Raw genomic sequence first — 15,770 nt, 5'->3', positions numbered from 1 at the left:
GTCTTAACAACCCAATCCGCTATTGCTTTTCAACCTTCTGGTGACACGGTTGGATAGGATGTTATATTCAAGTTGGTGAGATCCCTGGAAGAAATAGTAGTGTCCTTTGGAGTAGAAGGCTGCATCGATTTTAGGTCCAATTCCTGGAAAGCTTTTGGTAATCAATTTGGGATAATCAGCTTCCATGAATTGTCTCCTCTCATCATACCTCCAATACTGGTTATCCACAAAGAAGCAGGTCTTGTAGAAAACTGGGTGAAAAATGGCTGCATCAATTTTTTTCACAGAGACAGGGAAACACAAAGAATATATGTTCTTGGAATAGTTTGGATGTATTCTTAAATGGCTGATTAACCAGTACTTGTCATCTTTAAAAAGAAAAACTTCATTTTTAGCTCCAGTTTCATAGGCAGCTTGAACACCAGGTGGCAATAAGTTAGAAATTAAACTAACGCTTATCTTAGGTGTCTCAGCATGGTTCCACCAGAAGAACCTGTCTTTAAAGAGAAAGATTTTATTTCCAACTGTAGTGACAGCATTGAACCTCAAATTGGGGTCACAGATGTCTGTCTGGTTGGGATCTGGCTTGGGATGGTGCTCTTCTGGGCTTCCGTGTGTGGGGGTCAACATAACTGTAGGTGGGAAACATTATGGCACTTGGGCCATTGGAATGGTCAAGACGCAAGGAATGGCCAATTTCATGAACCACAACAAGAAATAAGTTTATGCCTCTGGAGGTTTTAGTCCAGATTTCATCCTCATCAAAATGTGCATCTCCTCCAATACCAGCTCCAGGTCCAAAAGTATGGGCTAAAACCCCACTTTTTCCATCAAAAGGGCAGAAGTCTCCATTGCTCTCCACGTGAAACGAAGATCATAATGTCAACTTCACCTGCACTAATCTTTCTGAATTTTGGGGTGGGGGGTGGGGGGTGTGGGGGGGAGTGGTTACATCATCATGGGGGGGAGTGGTTACATCATCACTCCATACTTAAAAAGCCTTCTGGATGGCATAGTCGACATCTGCATGCGCCAGGTCAGGAGTGTAGATGTTGATTCTGTAGGTGATAAAATGTTTCTTCCATACTGGCTCCCCTCTTATTGTCTTGAAATGATGAACGTCTGGCACTGCACATCGGGGTGCATGCATCACTGCCAGAGTAGATGTGTCCAGTTGCCCAGTCACTTTTAACCCCAAGAACTGCTGCATTTCCTGGATTTTATTCTCCATGAGATTCCCATTGGCTTTTTTTTTTTGGTCACTGGAAGGCTTTCCATGTGGAAATCATAAAAGGCTCCCAAGTATCTTTGGTCAAGCACCACATCATTTACTTGTGCGTTTGTATCTCTAGCCAGGGGAACTGATCCAGAAGCAGTAACTTGCAGGACTAGAATCAATAGAAGAAACTTCATTCTAAACTTCTCCTGAATGGTTTACCCCAATTTTGGGTTATTCTTTTTAAATTCATTTGTAAGAGCTCTTTGTATGTTAGGGATTCTTCTATCAGATATGGCAGTTTTTCCTCTCAATTTTATTTTGGTCTTCAATTTTAGAAGTATTTATGCTGTCAGTTTTAAAATGTCGTTCTTACATTGGTTATCGATTTCTAAATGTAATAGATAAAAAATAAGTATTAAGCTCATTTTTGTTAAAATAACATGATAATTCCGTATATGACGCATTAGTAACTTTAAATTGAGAGGACTGTCATTGTCTTTATGCGATTAATTTTAATCCACTGTCATTTTTATGGATAATGACGTATAGTAATAAACTTCTCTTAGCAAATGGCTATGTGTTCTCTCTCTTCTCTGCCTTAAATTTGACTTCCTTCCTGTTGTTTATCTCTGGTCTCAGTCTATTTTCTTAAAATGCTATGCAAGTAACATTAAATAGAAACTTCTTTAAAAATATGAAAGTTCCCTTAGAAAAGGATTCAACTTTGAAAAAGTTAAACATTTTTATTTTCCTGCTAAGTAAAGAGTACTCCAGGTTGATTTTCCAGAAGTGAGTTGAGATAAAGATGTGCTTTGGAAAGACAGATTAAATTTTTTTGGAAGAAGTTCAACCATGTACCTTCTGTAGTTTATTTTACTCTTATGTTAAACTTTTAATTTTGAAATAATTTCAAACTTACAGGCAAGTTGCAAGTATACAGAAGTAATGCAGAGAACACCAATTACAGGAATCCTCTACCAGATTCCCAGATTTACTAACTTTTACAAACATTTTTCCATATTTGCTATTTTTGTATCCCTCTTTCCCTCCCTTCCTTCCTATATATCTATTTTCTAAACATTTGAGAGTAGATTGCATACATCCTGCCCTTTTACCATTTAATACTTCCTTGTATATTCCTAAGAAAAAGGGTTTCTCTTATATGACCTCATTAAGTATAATTATCAGGTTTGAAATTTATCATTTATATGAAACATATAGTCTATATTCCATTTTTTTCAGTTGCCCCAATAATGTCCTTTTGGGCATTTTTCTCCTCTTCATTAGATCCAGTCCAGTGTCATGTATTGCATTTAATTGTTGTGATGTCTTTAATCTCTCTCTCTTTTTAAATAATTGTGCTAACATTTATACAATGTAAAAATTTCGTACCTCAACTACTTCCAAGCATAAATCACATTCGCAATGTGCTACCATCACCACAATCCATCACTAAAATTTTTCTCTTAACCCAAACAGAGACACTGTACACATTTATGCTTTTAACTCCCCATACCTCCTTTTCCCACCCCTGGTAACCTTTACTCTTTCTGTCTCTATGAATTTGCATGTTCTAGTTATTTCATATAAGTGGAATCATGCAATACATGTTTTTCTGTGTCTGGCTTATTTCCCTTAACATGATTTCTTCAAGGTTCATCCATGTTGTATTCATGTATCAGAACTTCATTCTTTAGGACTGAGTAATATTCCATTATATGTACATATCACATTTTGTTTATTCGTCTGTTGACGGACACTTGGGTTGCTTCCACCTTTTGGCTATTATGAATAATTCTGCTATGAACATTGGTGTATAGATACCTGTTTAAGCCCTTGCTTTCATTTCTTTGCAGTATATACCTTAAAAATGGGATTATTGGGCCATATGGTAATTCTATGTTTAGATTTTTGAGGAACCGCCAAACGGTTTTGCACAGCAGCTACACCATTTTATATTCCCACCAACAATGTACGAAGTTCCTATTTCTCCACACCCTTGTCAGCACTTATTTTCCATTTTTACAAATAATAGCCATTCTAGTGGCTGTATATTTTAATTGATACTCTGTATGCAGTGACTGTTTGTTTTTGTTGAATCAAGAAAGATTCCTTCAAATTCATTTTTGCAAGAGAATTTTGTTATATTGTTTGCTTATAAAAGAGACCTCATGGAGAGGTTTTTTTTGTTTTTTTTTTTTTTTTTTTTACCAGAAATGGGTTGGGAATTTATTAAGTTACAAATTTATAGTTGTAAGACCTTGAAAACATCCAAATTAAGGTGTCAAGAGGAAGATACCTTCTCTGGGGAAAGGCTGCTGGCATCCGGGTTTCTCTGTCACATGGGAAAGCACATAGCAATGTCTGCTTGTCCTTTTTTCCTGGTTCTGGTTTCAGTGGCTGTCTCCAGATGTGTCTGGGCATTTCTCTGTAAGCTCTCTCCAAAATGTTTCTGCTTTTTAATCTCTCATAAAGGACTCCAGTGAAGGATTAAGACCCACCTTGAATGGCCTGGGTCACATTCTAATTGGAATAGCCTAACCAAAAGGTCCCACCCACAATAGGTCTCCACCCACAGTAGGTCTGCACCCACAAGAATGGATTAAAAGAATATAGTCTTTTCCCAGGGTATGTTCAAACCAGCACAGTGGCGTTCTGGTGTTTGACACTTTACCACATTTAAATGATGGGAACTGAAATTTCATTGCCTTTTATGTACAATATGTGTCGCAGCCCGTGAGGGCTTTGCCAGTCCAAAGGCCGAAGAAGACACCGGACACGTCCTGAGACATGAGCTTTTATTCAGGGCTTACCTACAGGGTGAGGAGTTGGTATAGAGATCATGATGGCTTTCTCATGCCAGGCAGGTACTGCATTCGCAGGGAAGTTGACTGTGCAAATTAAAGAGGTTGGCCAAGCCAATTATAAGGGTTTAAGACAAAGACACTCCTAAGAGTGGGAGAGCATACACAGGACAACAGGGTCTTGTCATGTGGGGGAGAAGGGGATCATAGGATGGGGCTTTGTAGATAATCACAAGGGTGATAACATTTTAGGGAGTCAGGAGGCAGGTAGACTAGATTAACATTTGACGGTAGGTCTGACTTTACATTTATAGTTTGCTTCTTTGTGAGACCAAGAATTTCTCAGATTAAAGTTACATTTTAAGGTTAATTTACCATTTTCTCTCTACTGGTTTGCAAAGATGATAGGTTAAACATTAGCTGCCCAGGTCACGCAGACTGCTGTGTGACGACAAGTTCCACAGGCCTGTTTTGCTCAGGCCAAGGGCTCCTACAATATGTAATACTTTTGGTTTTAGTCATCATGTGGTTTTGTAGCTTTGGGAATTTTGAGTTAGTTCTCCTACATACTAATGGTAGTTTAGTAAAAACCAAGGTGCATTTACAACTTTGACTTAGGAACAATAGGAATTTACTCCTGGGTTCTGAGTAAATCATTCTGGAATTATCTGGTTGGTTTTTACACTCAACTCTGGTCCTTGTAATTACAGTGGTTAATGGCTAGTGTTGAGAGTGTGGTGTTATTGCTGGTTTATCCCTGTTTTCCTAAGAAATGGGAGTGAGGAGTGAAATTATTGGTAAAGACAAATTTAGAATTCTTGTTGACAAACATGCTAGCCTACGTTTTAAGCTAAATTTAACCAAAACCATGTAATTTTCCCTAACTTTATTTTACATCCAAGATTTGCTCTCCATGTATTTTGAGAATGAGGAGGGGGTTATCTTCTTAGTTTTATTTCTTTCAATGACATCTGTGTAGCTGTTGTTCTCACTGATCCCATTCATGCCATTGGATTCAGAGAGATTGATTCATTTAGGAATTTGTATTAAGTCATCTCATACTGAGATTGTAGTATGTTAAGAAATATCGTAGAATATGAAATAGATTTCTTTGATTTGGAAGCAGAATACCATTGTTAAGAGTGTAAGCTCTGCAGTCAGACCTTAGGCTAGTTGTACGATCCCTGGCAAGTTACTTAACCTGTTCTAAGCCTTGCTTTTCTCATCTGTGAAGAGGGAATAATAATAGTGTATTATCTCACAGAATTATATTAAATACATTAATTGGTATAAAGTGTTTGGCATAATACTTTATGCTTGTCAAATGATAGTTGTTACAGTCTTCCATTGCTTATGATTCTGTTCTTTTTAAACTTATGTTTGTTTTTGAATGTGCAAATTACTTTTGATACACTACTATCTTGGCTTAAGGTCAATTATAGTAAAGAAACATTTGTCAGATATTCTGCTTCATTTCAAGATTGAACTTAAACAAGAGTACAAATTTAATTTGTTTCCTTTTGCTATAAGCCAACAGGCATTTTAACATAGCCTTGGTTACTTTTGCTAAGGGGCTGAAATTAATATAAAATCTTTTATAATCATTACAGTTGACTGTTTATTGTGGAAATAACTTACCTAACTTTAAAAAAGAACCAATAACTTTTATTCACTTTCACTCCAAATATTTTTCTGTAGCTCTACTCACCCATATCATTCTAATATTGTCTTTGTTTAAGAAATGAAAACATAACCCAAATATATTTTCATGAAAAGTATAAAATTAATGATAACCAGTAGAGGAAGAAAATATAACATGATCTTTGAGGCTGGCCTGTTTTGTTTTTGATTTTTAGGTCCTATACCCATGGAGAAAATTGATTTTCTAAGGTGCTTAGAGGCCAAGCTACAGTGATTTGTAGATCTGGATTTATTTTTCTAAATTAATTAGGCATAAGAGACTTTAAAATCCAGATGTATTAACACATCTAATTAGTTCTCATAATTACAAATTTACTGAAACATCAGAAAATTCAATTAATTGAGGGGGAGGCCATTCTGAGACAAAAGAGGTTGTTGTAAAAGAAACACAGGTTTATTTTCAAATAAATATTTAGATCCTTGTACTCAGAGGATCTCACATCCTTAGCGGGGGCAGGAGGTAGTATGCTGAGGGGTATTGCAGGAGGTAATGGAGTCACATATTCAGTAAGCATTACTTATATAAGGGGATACTTATGTAAGGGGATAGTGTTTCACATATATGTTCTGCTGTTTTTCAAGTATGTGAAGATGTCCTGATTAATAAATACAAATCATTGAAAAGTGTCATTCATAGTAACTTTAAATCATCATTCATTTAGACTATGAATAATGAAAGTAGAATCATCATGGTTTTTGATGTTCAAAGGGAGTTCTCATATTTTGAGGCATTGGAAAATTTGTCCTGAGATAGCAATTTGATTTCTCTAGCTTATTGCTAGTAATTAGATTATGATATGTAATAACACGTGACTGATAATGTGAGGCATTGTGTGATGGAGCTGTTTTGCAATTACTTTTTATATAAAGGCTCTGGCTTTTAAAAATTGGTCTGTCATTTAGTGGTTTTAACTACATTTTCTGTTAAAGTAGTGATATTTATAGATTGTTCTGCTAGACTCTGAACTTCTTAGGGGAAGAGAGTAGGTTTTATTCAGTAATGTATTTCTCGGAAGGGGCAGAGCTGAAATGTCAAGGAGTGAATGAGTGAGAAACGTGTGTGTATTTAGGCTTCAGAACTAAGACAGCTCTAAAATTAGCTTTTACTGTTCTTGCTTTTGACATTGTGAGTCTAGAGACTTATTTCATTTGTTAGGGATGGGGGTAGACTTCCCTCAGTCCTAAGCCACAGGAATTGGCTTTTATCGTCTAACACGAGAGCTTTTGAAGAGCTGGGGTTTTGGGGGCCATGAGTAATTGACTGAAGACTCTGATTGTCTGGGTCAGGCTCTCAAAGAAGTAAGGAGCTTTACAGAGGTAGGGGTGTTGAACTGCTGTCTCTTACCACTTTGCCTTTTTTGGGATGGCCCCAAATTCTGTTTGTACCACTGATGCTTCTTTTTCAGGTTTTTTTCTATGACATACTCAAGAACTTTACTACCTAAAGTGTGATCTCCAGACCAGCAGTACTAGTAGTTCTTGGGAGCTTTTTAGAAATCCAGCATTCTGGGCCTCACTCTAGGCCTGCTGAATCAGAATCGGCATATTAGCAAGAGCCTCAGAAGATTCATGTGCTCGTCACAGTATGAGAAGCACTAGTCTAGAATATTCTCAGACTTTTTTTGTCCTTGAAAACGTGTTCAAACCCAAAGATTTTTTTTTTAATTCACAAGGGTAAAGCTATTTTCAAGTGCTCTTTTATTTTGTTGTACACGTAGATTTTGTGTAGAGAGATAAAAATCAGTCACTGTTGTGGTGAATCTTGAGAATAAAGTAAAAATTTTAAATATTTGAAAGAGAGGAGGTGGAGGTAGGGGAGGGAAACAGTTACAGGCTCTGTTGGCCAAAAGGGGATTGGGAATTTTGGTATAAATGAAGACGTGCAAGGAGGTGGAGCAGAAAAGGTCTAGTTGTTAATAGGACAGATGCTTCCGTTCCGTCATAACCAACAGGCTGGAACTGGCTAGGCTATCGAGAATAGAGGACCAACAAGGGAATTTATGTTTTTCCTCAGGGTTTGTCTAGGAAGGAATTGCTGGAAGCTAGAGGAAACAGAAGAAGGGTTGTTCCCTGGCTTCTCTGGAGGGGCGAGGATTGGGATCCTTGCAGAACTCAGAAAACAGTAAATAAGCATTTCCCATAAACTTTTGTTTGCCCCTTTCCTTATCTTCCATTTGACTTCTCCCTTTCCCTTAGCCCCACTTTCAGTTAGTAGCACCATCTCTTTTCAGGTGTCATTTTGTTTTCTCTTGCTGTACAGTGGTAGTGTTTTCAATGATACTGATATCTTAGGTCTTTTGGTTCAGTATCACGAAGGTTTTCCTTTTGGAATAGAGTTTAATTTCTGGCTATTGATTGCAGGAACCGATACATATAATGGCACATCCTTGGAACTCTCTTCTACCTAAAGAGAAAGACCTTTAGGCTAGTTACAATTTTGGGGAGGTTTGGGGTGAAAGGAGAGGAGTAATGAATTTCTCTTTGGAAAAACAAGGATAATAATTATATAATAGAGCTGCTCGTGTGGGAGAGTGATACTTTGAATTTATTTAAAGCCTTTTTTTTGTATTTCTTAATGCACTAAATATTGCATTAATTATCACTGGATGAAAAGTGAGTCTGAACTTGTGAAGGGTCTGAAATGCTGAAGTCATTTAAGTTAATGATTTTATTCCTTGCAAGTATATGACCGACATTTATGTTCCCTTTTATAAGTCCTGTTTGACTGCTTGTGATTTTTCTGATAGGGTTAGGAGAATCTTTAGCCCAGACATTTTCTAAAATATAAGTTTTAAATTAGTCAAGGTTTATTTAAGGTTATATTACTTTTACTGTAGGTCACAGCTTTATGATAGCTGTCTACTTGAACATAAAAGTTATATGAGCTTGATCTTACAGTCTTTCCAAGGCATTATGCTACTTGAAATAACTTGCTTTAAAATTCTTTCTCTTTCGATGTGTTTCCATGGCATGAACCCTGAAGGGGACACTTGTTCTCATTCATAAAAGTTGTTTGTGATGTAGAGGTAGAGGGTAACTGAATTGGTCCAAGGTTGCATAGAGGTGGAAATATTTTAGTCACATAAAACTGCTTCATCCAGGTAGGAGTAGTATAGTTGCGTTTCTTAATGCTAGCCCCCCCCCCCCCCACGCCATTAAATCAAAGACAGTACAGCCGGAGGTCCAGTTGTGGAGTGCATAGTTTGCATAGAGTAATTTCCATTGCCCTTATTTGCCAGGTCATTTTGTAGTTAGAACTCAAGTGTTTTCTTCAAGCTGATTGTCTTTATCTTGGACCTTCTTCTTCTTCTTCTTTTTTTTTAAGGTATTTGTTTAGCTATGACAGTTTTTGAAGAAACTTAATTTTAACTATTTATTTCAGCAGTTTTGTTATACCCCAAGACAGAACAATGAGTGAACAGAGATTTTCTTAATTCAGTTTTTATGTATAAAAGCCATGCCAGCTGTTAAGATTGTTTATTAATTTTGTTAGCCAATGAATTTATGATTTCATTGAACAACTTATTCCATATCAGTCTGTTCAAATTACTGAGATTTATAAGACCAATGAAATTTGTGTATTTAAAATTTTTTTAGTATGAAATTATTTCTTTTTCATTGAGTATCTTAAGTTCAAAGCCCGGAATAAAAAGAGAGAGAGACTTTTCTACTCGAGTCTGATATGTGTAGAACTTTATTTAAACCTTTTCCTTAGGAATCAGCTACTTCATAAGTGGGGTAGTTCTCAATAGGAAATAAGATAGTGAGATGGGGAACAGAAAAAGATACAGTTTGGAGAAGTTTTTTTTTTACCTGTATTAAGTGCCCTTGGATCTATTTCTTCATATTGCAGTGAGAATAGGTAAGTGCCAGGGTAAGAAATTTTGCAGAGCTTATACTTTGCTGATAAGTTCATTTCTATCCATAAAAATAGTCTATAAAATCATATTATATTGTATATATATATATTTTTTAATATCTGTTACTTTATAGAATATTGTTCAGCCTATTAGGACTGTGGGTTAATTGGAGGTGTTTTGGGGGGTGGGGGTGGGGGTGGGAGATGGTGGGTGGTGATAAGGATGTTAGAGAGAATGTCTTAGAAATTTTACTTGTTTACTATTCCACCATTCCCGATATTGTCTGTATGTTAGTTATTTTAGTTTAGATTAGTATGGGGATGTTAGGAGTGGCCTGGTTTCTTTCCTTCTTTTTCCTAGCCAAGGAAGTATCGCCTGGGGATGCTGGAGGAGAGGCTAGTACCGATGGGATCAAAGGCACGAAAAGCAAAGAACCCTATTGGCTGCCTTGCTGACAGGTGTAAATCAGGAGTACCGATCAATATGGTTTGGTGGAACAGAGTCACAGAAAACAATTTACAGGTAAAAATAATTTTTATTAGATATTTTTTGAAAGTGGATATCTTGGCTGTTTTCTGTATCTGGGGGTGGTGGGGATGAAAGGTTTGGATGACTTAGCTGATAACTTAGGTTCTTGTTTTTTTGTTTTTTTTTTAAATTATGTAAGGTCAATGGCCCATTAACCAACTAAATGATTTTGTTTGGTGGCATTTTGAGCTTTCTCTGCTTGTGGTGTATTAAATTTATTTTCCCTCTGGATTTTGTTAACAGTTGGGTTCAACTATTTTCTAATGTACAGAGATATTCAGGGTGCTACATTCAAAAGCCATATTATAAAATCTATTACAGAAAGTCCCATTTATTTGGAATCTGAACAACAAGAAGTTCCATATATTGTCTTTTTGTACATTTCTCTTCTGAAATAAAGATTGTGTCTAAACAAACTTTTCAAGGGTTTGCTCTAAAACTAAGTTCAATATTAAGTTGTCATAAGGTTACTACAGATATATTTGTCTTTGATTCTGCATTTACTTATGGTACTGAATAGTGAAAATGAATTTTTATAATTCAAGGAGGGCTAGCCTCTGTGTAAGATTTTGTTGTACTTACAAAAATAATTTAAATTATGTTCAATTTTAATTTGGATTACAATGATTATATTCTCATTTAAAAATAAGTAATTGTATAATATATTTAGTTCTGTTTATCAGAATTTCTATTTAACAAGAAGTAGAATATCCTTCCTACCAAACATTGAGTAAATTGGTGTTTTAAATATGTCTCTAGTTAAAGCCTATAATCCCACATGCATATACTATACACAGAAAAATACAACAAAGTTAACAAGTTGGTTTTATTTCTATGATCAATCTTTTTTTTTTTTTTTTTTCTTCCTGTTTTGGAGCTGCTTTTATTATTTACACTGCTGCTTCACAGACTTTTTTTAAATCTTCATTTTATTGAGATATACTCACATGCTATGATGAATCTTGTTTCATAAAGGGATTGCACAATATTTTGTTCTTGTCAATATTAGTATTATAGTAATGTCTTTATTGCATTGGACACAGTAATAAAGAAGTAACTCCAAAAATGTTACAAAACAAGGTATTTGCCTCAACGAAAATTTGGTAGCATTTTACTAAAGATAAGGAAAAACTGAGGAGAGCTATATAACTTCATATATTTAAAATTTCATTGGAAACTTTTAGATATGTCAATTAATAATACAGTTTTTGCTGAAATTTTCTTGTCTTTGAGATCAGTAGTAGAGAGATTTGATATGGGTTGTTATAGTTAGTTTTCAGTTTTACAAAGAAAGTCTGAAAATAACCTGGAACCCAACTATATAAGAACACATAAATGTGGCACTGGAACTGCTTGTGGGATGTGGAGGTGGAACATTGATAAATGCAGGGGGATAGCCCCTTGACGCCCCAGAACTGCCCCCTGTCCCAGTGGCAGTTCTGCAGTATCTCTTCTGAGCACAGTTTGAAAATCATTGGGTTAGTATAGGAACATACACTGTAGTTACGCTTTAGTTTTGAAATTAAGACAGCTGTACTAGATTTGCCCACATAAGTTAAAAAGATCGAATTGGTACTATCTAAATCTAATATTTCAAGTACTATTAATTACTTTATGCTTCAAATTTATACTAATATTTCAAATACTATTTATTACTTTATGGAAATAGTTTTTTTCCATTAAAGACATGAGGAATGTTTTATTAGCTTGGTTTAATATTGGGGTGCAATGGTACTCCACATTTATATAGCATTTTGTATTTTATAAAGCTCTAAAATACCCAACATTATCAGTCACCTTTTGCAGTATTGAGAAATACCTATCTGGTCTCCATTATTATCTTTGTAGATTCCTAATCTGGGGACTCCTGGAGTTTATACAGTGCAGAGTATGTCATCAAAGTTTTTTTTATTGGAGTTTTCATCTTTTTTGTTGTATATGAAAAATAATTTGTGTAAATTAATTCTATACCAGTCTTTTTGTATAGTACTTAATATTTTAATATCACTTTATATTTTTGTCATATAAAAGTTTAAAAGGTGTGTAGCCAGATTTATTAATCTTTCATGCTTCATTTGTTTCCTTTGCTTTAAAGCTTAGATCTTCTCAATCCATATTTATCTATGTTTTATTTAAGAATACTAGTTGTGTTTCTTAAATGTTTCCTTATGCCAGCCATTGTACAAACTCTTTACATGCATTCTCTCTTTCTGTCTTCTTAATAGCCTATGGGGTAAATGTGACTGTTACTGTTAAATGAAGAAACATCTTCAGAGAAGCGAGTAACCTTAAGGTTAAACAGTAGTCAGTAGAGGAGCAGAAGTGTGGACCCATGTTTATCAGGCTTCACTTCTATGAACTATAGTCTAGCTGGACTAGAACTGTATTCTTTCTGGTTAACTGAACTTTTATAGGGCAATTTTTTTTCTTTTCCAGGCATAGAATATAATTTATGCATCGCTCTGAAGCATTTGTAAGGGCAGTTCTCCTCCTCCTCCTCCGTTTTGGTTTATAATTTATTGTGTTTTGCTCCATTTATAAAAGTAGTACATGCTAACTAATTTAATAAATACAGAAAAGCATAAATAAAAATATAGGAATCATTGCCATCAAGAGATAATCCCCACAAACATTTGGAAGGTTATTTCCACCTATATTTTTGTTGCTGTTGTTTTTTAAATTCAATTTTATTGAGATATATTCACATACCATACAGTCATCCGCATTGTACAATCAGTTGTTCACAGTATCATCATATAGTTGTGCATTCATCACCACAATCAATTTTTGAACATTTTAATTACCAAACACACACATAAAAATAAGAATAAAAGTTAAAGTATAAAAGAATACCCAAAATATCCCATACCCCCCAACTGTTCCTTATTCGTTTACTTTTTGTCCTCATTTTTTCTATTCATCTTTCCATACACTGCATAAAGGGAGTGAGAGCCACAAAGTTTTCACAATCACATGGTCACACAGTGTAATCTATACAGTTATAAAATCATCTTCAAGAATAAAGGCTACTGGGCTGCAGTTCAATAGTTTCAGGTATTTTCTTGTAGCTTTTCCAATACACTAAAAACTAAAAATTAGGAATCTCTATATAATGCATAAGAATAAACTCTAGAATGACCTCTCAACTCTGTTTGACATCTCTCAGCTTCTGAAACTTTATTTTCATTTCTTTTCCCCTTTTGGTCCAAGAAGTCTTTCACAGTACCACAATGCCAGGGCCAAACCTCACCTCTGCGAATCATGACCCACGTTGCCTGGGAGATTTACATTCCTGGGAGGTATGTCCCCCATGGGGAGAGGGCAGTTAGTTTACTTGCAGAGTTAGAGAGGCCACAGCTGAGCAACAAAAGAGGTTTTCTGGGGATGACTTTTAGTTACGATTTTAAGTAGGCTTAGCCTCTCCTTTGTAGTAACGAACTTCATAAAGGCGAGCTCAAAAATCGAGGGCTTGACCTTCTAAATTGGTAGCCCCCAATGCTTGTGAGAATATCATTAATTCCCCAGGTGGGGAAATTTAATATTTCCATATTTTCCCCCAGTCTCTCATGGGAACTTTGCAAATACATTTTTATTCTCTGCCTGAATTACTCTGGGATGTAGTGGGGCTTCACAGTAACCTGTACAAACCAATGAGATTTCACTCCCTATTCAATATTCCTTGTAATTATGGTGTTTGAATAAACTCACCTTACAAGTCCAATTACACAGCGTGTTATAAAAAATATAGATTTTTGCACCTGATAAACATCTCTTCCTTTGGACTCACACAGAAGTTGAAGTTTTAAAAACACAGTCAATATTGTCCTTTACCCTTTAGTCTGATTTACCTTAGTCCTAACCAAATCCATATCATTCGTATCTCTAATTGAAGTCTGATCTCTTTTTTTCAGACTCCTTAACATTTGCTGTATGGGGTAATGCCGACTTTCATAGCTGCTGGACTCTGGCTCGGAGTCTCAGGTGTCACACAGATACCCAAAGTTCCAGGGACCGACAAGGTTATACACAAAGAACTCAGCATCTCAGAATTTGGAAATAACCATTACAACTCAGAAATAGATGTAACTGCTTCGAGAGCTTACAGTCTAGGAGAAACCTTTAAAACAAGCCTTCCCCTGATAACCTGTGCTCTTAAACTCAATTCTAAGTTTGTGCATTATAGTTAGTCCATATTAATGAGGCATTATAATGTTTTTCTTTTCATTTCTTGTTTATTTCACTGAACATACTACTCTCAATGTCCATTCACCTCACAACTTCACTCCTCCTTGTAGCAACTCAGTATTTCATTGTATGTATACACCACAGTTTGCCATTCCGTTCATCAGTCGATGTACCCTTAGGCCATCTCCATCCACTGCAAATCGTGAATACTGACACCATAAAACCCACTGTGCAAATGTCCATTCATGTCCCTATTTTCAGTTCTTCCAAGTATGTACCCAATAAATGAGTTGCAGGACCATATGGCAGCCCATGCTTGGTTTCCTGTGGAACCACCACACTGTTCTCCAGATGGGCTGCCCCATTTTACTTCCCCACCAAAGGTGATTAGATACATCCCTTTTGCCACATTTGCTCCAGCATTTTTTTCTCTGTGTTTATTTTTTAGATGTTTTTTTTCATACACCATGTATTCCATCCTAAGGAAATAATCAGTGGTGCCCTGTATAATCACATAGCTATGCATTCACCACCACTATTTATATAAAGACATTTCCACTTCTTTCACAAAGAAAGGAAGAGGCAAAAAAGTAAAAAAGAAAAAAAAAAGAAAAAAATGACAACTAAAAGGCAACAAAAGAAAAAATATAATTAAAATAAAATACAATAAAAAAGTCAGAGAACACCAATAATCCCATAGCCTTCCCTTATATCTCCTCTTATAGATATTTAGCTTTGGTGTATTGCCTTTGTTACAATTAATGGAAGCATATTACAATGTTGCTGTTAACAATAGGCTCTAGTTTGCATTGATTGTATTTTTCCCGATACCATCCCATTATTAACACTTTGCAAAGTTGACATTCATTTGTTCTCTCTCATATAAAAACATGTTTGTACATTTAATCACAATCATTGATCACTCTAGGTTTCACCAAGTTGTACAATCCCAGTCTTTATCTTCTATCTTTTCTTCTGCTGTCCTACATCCCCCCAGTCTTCGTCTCTCAGCCATATTCACAGTCATCTTTGTTCAGTATACTTACACTATTGTGCTACCATCTCCCAATATTATGCTTCAATATCTCTTTCCTGTCTTTTCCTGTCTGCCTGTAGTGCTACCTTTAGTATTTCCTGTAGAGCAGGTATCTTGTTCACAAACTCTCTCAGTGTCTGTTTGTCTTGAAATATTTTAAACTCTCCCTCATTTTTTTTTTTTTTTTTTCCAATAATTATCCTTTAATGAACTAGTATTACATGGATTTGCTCATTTAATCTTTTTTTTTTTTTTTTTTTTAATCATCATTTTATTGAGATATATTCACATACCACGCAGTCATACAAAACAAATTGTACTTTCGATTGTTTACAGTACCATTACATAGTTGTACATTCATCACCTAAATCAATCCCTGACACCTTCATTAGCACACACACAAAAATAACAAGAATAATAATTAGAGTGAAAAAGAG

The 15,770-nt window shown here is 35.5% G+C and overlaps 1 protein-coding gene and 1 pseudogene across 2 annotated transcripts in view; one reads left to right on the top strand and one right to left on the bottom strand.

The window, feature by feature from the left end:
- PAN3 (poly(A) specific ribonuclease subunit PAN3) overlaps nucleotides 1-15,770 on the top strand; it is a 148,216-nt gene that overhangs the window by 42,096 nt on the left and 90,350 nt on the right. For both annotated transcript variants that reach the window (XM_037800464.1, XM_037800463.1), the window contains exon 5: nucleotides 9,945-10,106. In XM_037800464.1, coding sequence (XP_037656392.1) covers nucleotides 9,945-10,106 — 162 coding nt within the window. The remainder of the gene's footprint in view (nucleotides 1-9,944; nucleotides 10,107-15,770) is intronic.
- Nucleotides 4-1,413, bottom strand: LOC119507301 (annotated as a pseudogene).

Source organism: Choloepus didactylus, chromosome 12 (genome assembly GCF_015220235.1).
Source record: "Choloepus didactylus isolate mChoDid1 chromosome 12, mChoDid1.pri, whole genome shotgun sequence".
Lineage (NCBI taxonomy): Eukaryota > Metazoa > Chordata > Mammalia > Pilosa > Megalonychidae > Choloepus > Choloepus didactylus.
Note: the sequence above shows the minus strand (reverse complement) of the source record. Positions and strands in the feature narration are given on the sequence as shown.